At 42.0% G+C, this 8,899-nt stretch overlaps 1 protein-coding gene across 1 annotated transcript in view; it reads left to right on the forward strand.

Annotated features, from left to right (window-relative positions):
* Positions 1–8,293, forward strand: part of insyn1 (inhibitory synaptic factor 1) — a 48,157-nt gene extending 39,864 nt beyond the window's left edge. Inside the window, exon 2 of the mRNA XM_073463789.1 lies at positions 7,478–8,293. Within this exon, the coding sequence (XP_073319890.1) occupies positions 7,478–8,293 (816 nt within the window). The remainder of the gene's footprint in view (positions 1–7,477) is intronic.
* The last annotated feature ends 606 nt before the right edge of the window (positions 8,294–8,899 follow it).

An 8,899-nucleotide genomic window follows, 5' to 3' on the forward strand; every position in this document is an offset into this window, starting at 1 on the left:
GGCATTTCCAATACTGGTATCTGAATCAAAACAACTCTATTATTAACAGTGAGAGAACTATTAAATGAAGGGGGGGCATGAACTCAGTATTTCTGAAATAAAAAAATTCTGGCTACAGCCCTGGCTGTTGTAGTTTAAAGAATGGAGGTTTTGGTCAGGTTGAGATCACAGGTGTTACAATGAGTTTCAGTGAAATTTCATGGCAGAAATAAAGCAAATCCTTAATCGACTCCTGGGACATGATTAATTACTACACTCTCCTACAGTACGTTCTTAACACTCACACTCTAAACAAAGTGTTTCTAAACATTCGGCTTCCCTCTCTGAACCCGACCTTGTTAAGATTACAAGCAGGCATGTGCATTCGTCTGTGCACGTCAGTGAAAGCACCGGCCTCCCGCTTCACAAATCTGCCCTGAGCTTTCATGTAATGTGGCTTTCAGGCCCACAGTGCTGTGCAGATACTCCAACACTCGGCATGTTGTTCAAATACAGCTGGGTAATTTTAAGTACCTAACAAGAAATTCAAAATACTCCATAGTGAATGAGATGTCTGGAAGAGATTGCACACGTTTTACGAGCCACTGGACAATTTTTCAAGTGAATCCAGTAAATATGTTCTTTCTGAGTAAGTCGGGGATGATAAATTAGCTTCTGGGGGATAAGATAAACCATATCACCACAATGTGAGTGGCTTGGATGTTCCCCTCTTCGCGTCTTGAGGAGAATTAAATTGAGGGTAAATAAGCATGGGGTACAGAGTAAGGAGGAACTGCAAAACTGCAGGAGCTAACCGCATTAAAACAATATTTGCGAATGTTTTACTTACGAAGCCAGCATGCCAGGCTATTGTGATAATTGCTGAGACTTCCTAACTGGCACAAACCGCTTCCAGCGCTGGAAGTGCTGCACAGGGGCAGGCTGGAAATCTATTGTGACATGTTGAGAAAAGAAATAACACTTAGATGTGTTTGAATGGCTCCACTGAACACATTTTAGTTTTTTTTTTTCCCCCCATGAAAAAAAAGCAAAGCCATGCTCGACGCTGGGTGCTGCATAATTAACAAACAAGCACTGCAAAACTTCTCTCGGTCTACTCTGAAAATGACTCCTGGAAGAACGGGTGGCACAGGAACAGATGGAGAGAGGCCACTTGAACACAGCGTAATGAAGCGATCCACGGAAAATTCACTCATACAGCGTGCATTTCAAATGAACCCAGTGAGGGTGTTATGTCTCATTTATTTTGGTACCTCACACCTGATGTATTTTTTACATATGTACAGACCGCATTGCTACATTTCAGAGCCGTTTTTCATTCACTGGTAAATACTACAATATTTAAGGTGGCACAAAATTGGCAAACTTAATATTTGGATCATTAGAAACATGTTAAAGATGCGCTTCTACATCATTTACGTGTACGTGACTTGCAAAGGGAGGCGATCTCCATCTGTTCACGAGCCAGCTAACAAAAATCTTCTCACACAGAAAGCCATCAATGCACATCAAAAACAAGCTCATCCTGGTAAACATCTGTTTAAAAGATCAACAGAGTGATTACAACATGTGGTAAATACTCCCCTCCTCATCAGAGCCAATTTTACACCCAAATTTTCACATTTGCTAATTTTGACCTCAGCCCGTATTTTTTTCAACAACGCATTAAGCATTAGTGCGGAATAAGTTATTCCTCTGCTAATGTTCCAGTACATTTTGAATTAGCATTAACGGAGGACAGGCACTCACTTGGGGGTGGGGGTTGGGGGGAGAAACGGGAACCCACTCAGGATAAATAAATCATGATACCAGGTGGAGCTGAATATTAGAGAGAAGGACTCTTGTAATGATAGTGGACAGTGCGGAATCTATTTCCCCAATCACCACTCCACCAGTGAAGAGGCTCTTCGGGGAGTTTTTTACATTACTGACCATCACTCTGTGTTAGATTACCCTTGCCTGTCTTTTCCATCACTGTACCTTTCTGTCACAGACAAGGCTCCAAGTGCCCTCTTTCACTCTGACCCTCAATTACCCGGCACAATCATCTCAGACAGGTGTTGAGGTATAGTAATAAACCCTCGCCTGATGCTGCCGAGGCTGCCTCTCTTTTAAAGCACCTCTGAGAGCCTCTGAAATGACTGAACTCGCTGTTGATCAGGTGCTGTGACCACAGTTGACTCGCGGCTGCCTGGCTGAGCAGTGTGCGGTGCAAAAGAATGTTTTTACAATACCACTTATTGCTCTGTGTGGACTGTATAAACAATATAAGTGTTAGCCGCTCCCAAAAAGCTATGTGTTTAGTGCCATAATTTGTGTGCTAATCATGTACACACAGAATCATAGATATTGTTATATTCATCATTATGGTTTTCCACGAGACACCATTAACCGTAAAGAAAGTAAGTTAAGTTGTCAGCGGAGGCATTGAGGGAAAATTAAAGACTACAGATAAACTGAAATCCCCGGCACTTATATCCGCCCTGATACTATACATTACTGCTTAACTGTGTTGCAAATGGAGTCTTTTCACTCACAAGGATATGCCATCGCTGCATCATAAACTTTGCAGAATGGTAGAGCCATAAAGTCCATGGGGGATACACCGCCTAACTCCAGAGGTTTATCACAGCTTCAAGCTGCATGTCGGGAATTTTTAAAGGAAACAAAACAAAGGACAAGTCAAACGTACCTGCTATGTTCTCTATTGCCGAGATCTGCAATTAGTCAATTATTTGTCAACTATTAAATCAATCGCCAACTATTTACATTACTGACTAAATCAGATTGAGTCATTTCTTACAGACAAATAAGGTAAATTCATAATGTCAATCACTGTGGGTGTTTACTCCTCCATTACAGTAAACTTGATGTCTTTGGGTTGTGGACATATGAGGACATCAACTTGAGCTTTGGGAAACACAGATTGACATTTTTCACTATTTCTTGACTTTTTTTGAAGACCAAACTAACAACTGATCGATTAACCGAGAAAATATCACCAGATTAATCGGCAGTGAAAATAATCAATAGTTGCAGTCCTACTAGTGATGCTAACGATTCATAATAACTTGGTTACTCACCATTAAGAATTTAAAGTATTTGTGCCCATCTCTTACCGTCAGTTAAAACATTTACAATCAAAGTGTCTTGTTACAAATTACAAATACGTTCATTTGCGCCCTTGAGCTTCTTTATTGAGTAGCATTTAAGCAACACATGTCCATGTCAGGCTTTGTTGGATGCCACCATAACAACTGTAAGGATGATACCACTCAGTTTTAACATGTAGCTGTGTGTGTTGCCCTCCCACACACATTCATTCTGGCTGATTAGACTCATGTGAACAGGACCATTAAGTGTTGGAACAGTAAACATGAGCTGGTTATTGCACAGAGAGTGAGCGCTAGACTAATTCTGTTGACTCACATGATGTTTGCTTTATTTTCTACTCATAAAAAGGGACCTGTTATTTCATAGCTGCACTATAAGGACCGACGACGGGCTAATCTCTAAAAAGACATCTCCTCCTCTGATGCGCAGATATGATGCAGTGCCCCGGTGAAATCTTTCATTGTAAAGTCACATAATTACTTTTGCCTTTCCGTCTTCGACTCTTGTAGATTCTCATAATGCGTTTTTCTATTTTAAACACACTGCGCGCATTGTTAATGATTGGTTCCTGATGTGTTCATTCATCCTTTGTGCTAAAGCAATCTGCTCCGTAGCTCCTTCATCACACATTCTCTGACTGGAAGAAAAAAGCAAGAGACTAGTGTTCATTGTTGCTGCATAGAGCATGTGCTGCATTGTGACCTAGAAAGATTCAGCAGAACCCTTCGAGCTGAGACACTTATCAAGCTAAATTAGCCTACATACTGCAGGCAGGGGTCAGGCTAACCAGCGGTGGAGGCTGGCGCAGCTTACCTTTTAACGCTCGGGAATGCTTTTTAAAATGGAAAATAAGCAGGGTCATGGTCCGCTGCAGAGAAACAGCAACATTCAGCAAACAGAAAACTTTATTCTCACAGTTCCTTTCAGCTTTCCTTTAGCATACAGTAGCGTTTCTGTTAAGTAAAATTGATTTAAAGTGACTTCCTGCTCACTGCAATAACTGCAAACCAACTAATAGTCTGTATCGGTGTCATGGCAAGCTTGTGAAATACGTCCGACGGATAATTTCTTAACTCATTGATTAAATTAAGTCCCTCGCTCGAGCTGTGTAATCAAGTAAACAAAGCTATTCAGCCTCCTCTGGGCTCCGAGAAACGTCTTACATTAACAACTCCATGAGTAAAAAGTCGGCAAATCACACAGCAAACACGTTGAGTAATTCAAGGATTAGAGGATTCATGCAGCCCAATTCCCTCCGGGCAGCCTGCCAATAGAGAAGCACGGACCAGGTACTCATGAGATGTACGATGCCACAGCCAGCAGATCTGCAGTGAAAGCTCACTGACGGATGAGCCAGTGCCACGCATGCAGACGTACGCAGCCAGGTGGTGTGACTTGATGGCATAAAATATCTCTGAGAGAAGGATTCAGGATTCAGTGAGGAGAATAGCAGCATCTGGTCTCCGTCACAGTCTCTCTCTCTTAAATTTGTGCCTGGTGATCGGTGCTCTTATTTTTGATTTGAGGATTTAGTGAGCAAATTTATGTCGGATTCAAATCATCGTCTCGAGATGTTTGTTTTGCACAAGGCCGTCAAGCTCATGGACGTCACTGCCGTGTTTGCGGTGGAGATCACATGAGCAGAGCGGCACTCTATCAGCACGTTATCAGGATGCTTTCGTTCTCAGTCATAATTTATTCTTTTTAAAGTTGGACAGAGACTGAGGAATGATTGTAATTCTGAGTGCAGAGATAAGACTTTGTGTTGTTTCAGATAACTGAGCTCATTTGTAGTCACGAGGAGCTGAACATGGCGAAACACTGCAAATAATTACAGAGGCCGAAAAGAGGGGGGATCGTGTTCCACACATCTGAGGGTGAAACTACACCTTTCTCTGCTACTCAGGTGCAATTATGTTACAAACTCCTGTGTGCATGTTAAAAAAACAAACTTTATGGGTATCAAACCACTGGGTTTAATTGCTGAATGGTTTGGGGAAGTGTATCATTTACAAACTGCGTGAACGCTGAGTGTTTCCATTTTACAATAGACTGTTGTTGAGAGCAGAACATGCTGATTGAAGGTGCTAAAATGTCAAGTATAGAGGGGCCGGGATTTTAGGTGTTGTCAGCAAACCAGTGTGATTTCAGCTGAAGTGCTTTTCTATTCATCAAACACTCAACACTGTGGCTGCCGATGACAGAAGCACCGGGGTTAATTTTGGGGTGACAATGATTTAAATGCTTTCACGTTTGAATGCAGTGGGTGAAATTTTGAGTTGATTTTGTTTGACAGGCTCAGAGGATTAAAATATACATTAGTGAATGAGCATCCAAAGCATCTGTATCATGAAGCTGTATGTCTGTGTAGGTTCATCTGAATTATCCAGGTAGCTGCAACACAACATCAAGGCGAAATGAATCGGCCACTGTGCTGAGGATGCACCGCTTTCACCACTCATGTTCTTCAGAGGAGGCTTCTTCAGTTCTTCTCTCTCTGTCTGAGAGAAGAAGAACTGAAGAAGCCTGTTTGATGAGTCGCGGCATGCCTTCAATGCTACAACCTCGTTCCAGTGGATATTTTAATTCTGTCTTGATGTAGCATAAAGCTAATTTACAACACCTGTCCACAGGAGGCCGTGTCGGGAATAAAAAAACAATGAACAAACAATTAAGGATTTATGGATGAAAAGCAGCGTAATGGCAAGCTATAAAAGGCGGACACAGATCTATAAGCAGTTGTGGATAAATCTTAACTTTTGTTAAACCTGCCCCGTGGGGGGTAAAGCAGTGGGATGAAAAGCATCAAAATTTCATGTAAAGTAGTATCCTGCAAGCTGTCACAGAGACTTATATCAAAGTGAGTTCCACAATTAGTACTTTCGGTGGAGCTTTTCCTCAACTTTATTTAACTTTTTGTGATTACAGTGAGACTATTTATGTAATATTTTCCATTTAGTCTTTTTATACGTGTTAAAAAGAAAATCAGTAAGCATTTTCGCAGTTGTAATGCTTCTAAAAGTACAAAACATGATTAATAATGAACCCCCTGTGTACGTTAAAGGGGCCCTGTGGAGATTTCTTGTAAACAAACAAAAGTTGTTTACATTCATCAAAACACATTGAGGTATAACCAATGTGTTGAGTGCATTTCCTTCCTCATCAAACATTTGCAAAATCTTTTTTTTTTAAGTATTTTGAATGCGACATTACATCTAATTTCACTAGCTTGTAGTCATCTTCTTCACTGCCTGTTGCAAGCACAGTGCATCATATCTTGGCTGATACCACCACCTGTTGATCAGTGGAATAGTGTGACACCATTGGCAGCACTGTGTTTCATGTCACCCATATGTGCATAAACAAAACAGGGACCCAGTTATACAAACAAACTGCTCCATCACACTACTAAGGGTCTAAAAGTCCACAGGCAATCCTCCTTTAGGTAATGCAGTGGTGGTGCAATGAGCCCTTTGTTGTGCCGCATGTGATTTTGTCATGTAAGAAAAGTAGGTGTGCTACAGTATGTGCTGTGTTTTAATGCGACTGTCATGATATCCAATTTTTCACTACACGATTATTGTGGCCAAACAAATTCACAATAACTATTATTGTTATATCTGTAGAAAAAACCCCAACTACAACTTACTTCACGTTCCCTGTGTGTTTTGTCTCGTTAGCAAATAAATGCAGCTTTGCTTGTATTTTCAAATATGGTCACTAAAATAATGTATCTGACACTGAAACAAGAGTCTACTGCAATGTTAGCAGCTCTGTGAGGCAGAGCGCTCCTTTAAGCTAAATGCTAACACCATCATATTAACATATTCACAAAGACAAACATTTACCATGTTCACCCTCGTAGCTCAATGTGTTGAGTGATAATAGTTGCTAATTTGCACTAAAGGGGAAAGGGGGATGTCGTTAGTTTTGCAGGTATATTCTAAGAAAACATAGTACTTAAATTAAAACTTAGATGATAACACCACAAAAGAAAAAAAAATGTGATCAAGCTACTACAATTCATCCTCAGCAGACATTAAAGTGTGTTCATGGCAATCCATCCAATGTTTGTCCAGACATTTCACCACATGGTGGCGCTGTAGGCAGGGTCAGAGGATCACTTTAGGTCATCCTCTGGGGAACATGAATGTCATTTTAAAATTACATAGCAATCCATCCAACAGTTCAGATATTTCAGTCTGAATTAAAGTGCTGTACCATCCACAGCACCGTGCCGCCAATGTAGTTAAAAATAAACTAATCTAAAAATATATAAATATATTCTACTGTTGGCCTAAAATGTGCTTCTCTACAGTATCTCATCAGTTTTCTCTCTCATACTCTCCCTTTTCTATTGCAGGTGGTGGGTCAGATCGATAAACTAACGTCCGACTTTGACTTTGACCTGGACCCAGATGACTGGACGGTGGCCACAGCCAGCAGCACGTCCAGCAGCGAGCGAGGTCTGGGAGAGGCCTTCAGGCTGGACTTCCTCAATGCAGATGTGCTTTCTGACAGCTGGGAGTTCTGCAGCTACCTGGAGGCAGCTGGCGCCACCGCCCGCAGACCTGGTGAGCAACTGGGAGATCTGCGAGCGGAGCTGGGCCGCGGGACCATCCCCACCCAGACGCAGACCCCCACCCCGCCCCCCACCACTGCCTCGGTCTACTCCCAGATGAACGGCGGGCTGCCCATCCCCAACGGGCCCCGCATTATTACTCCGGATTCATCGAGCGAGGAGGCCAGCAGCTCCACGCACAGCCACAAGACTTCCCGTACGTCTGGCACAAGAGAAAGGGTCCGCTTCAGTGACAAAATTCTGTACCACGCGTTGTGCTGCGATGATGACGAGGAGGAGGAGCAGGAGGAACAGGATGACAAGAGTGGCTGTGCTACACCAGAGAGCGACAGTGAACCCAGCCTCCTGACGAGCTCGATCGCCCCCAAGCGTTCATCCTCCGAGCACTCCCTCCTCCACAATTGTCTGGACCCTTCCTACGTCTCCTCGCCAATGAAGGGGACGACGGGAGCTCACACACTACCCAGGAAAGGTCTCCTAAACCCCGGCTGCCGCAAAAAACTGTTAAGAAATAGCAGCACACAAACTGTCTCCGACAAGAGCACCCAAACTGTACTGCCCTATATTCCAACCAAACAGAAAACAAAGGACCACTGAGAAAAGCTCTAAGTTTATCATAAATCTCATGAAGAGGACTGTGCATTATTTAATATTAAATACATAGCTCATAGATTAATACACAAATAAATTAATTACTAAATAAATAAATGATATATGGGAAATCACTCGACTACCTAAAGTTATTCTGAGGCTCAGGGAAAACACGATGAATTGAAGCAAAGCAGATCGTTATGATGAAAGTTACTGGTGGACCAAAAGGTTAGTGCCTGTTCTAATGTTAAAAAGATACACCGAATGGATTCCCTGTGTGTAATCATTTCAAACAAAATGACAAGAGATTACAAAAAGCAATCATTTTTACTAGAACATTTGAAGTGTTCGAAGGTGGAAGTGAGGTATGAAGAGGTCCTTTCCCCTCCTCATACTATAGAATAAGTCACAAAAAAAAAAAAGAAAAGAAAATGCTTGTTCCTATAATGTGGATACAAAACGCTGCACATTCTGTACTCTGAATCTGTATAAACATTGTCTTTTTTCATGTTCCAGTTATTTCAAATGTCAAGGGGGTTGTTGCTTTCAGCAGGGTAATGTATCTAGATGCACATGTCAAGCCTCTTCCTCTCTTTGATGTCAACAAAACAA

This window comes from Pagrus major, chromosome 4, assembly GCF_040436345.1.
Source record: "Pagrus major chromosome 4, Pma_NU_1.0".
Lineage (NCBI taxonomy): Eukaryota > Metazoa > Chordata > Actinopteri > Spariformes > Sparidae > Pagrus > Pagrus major.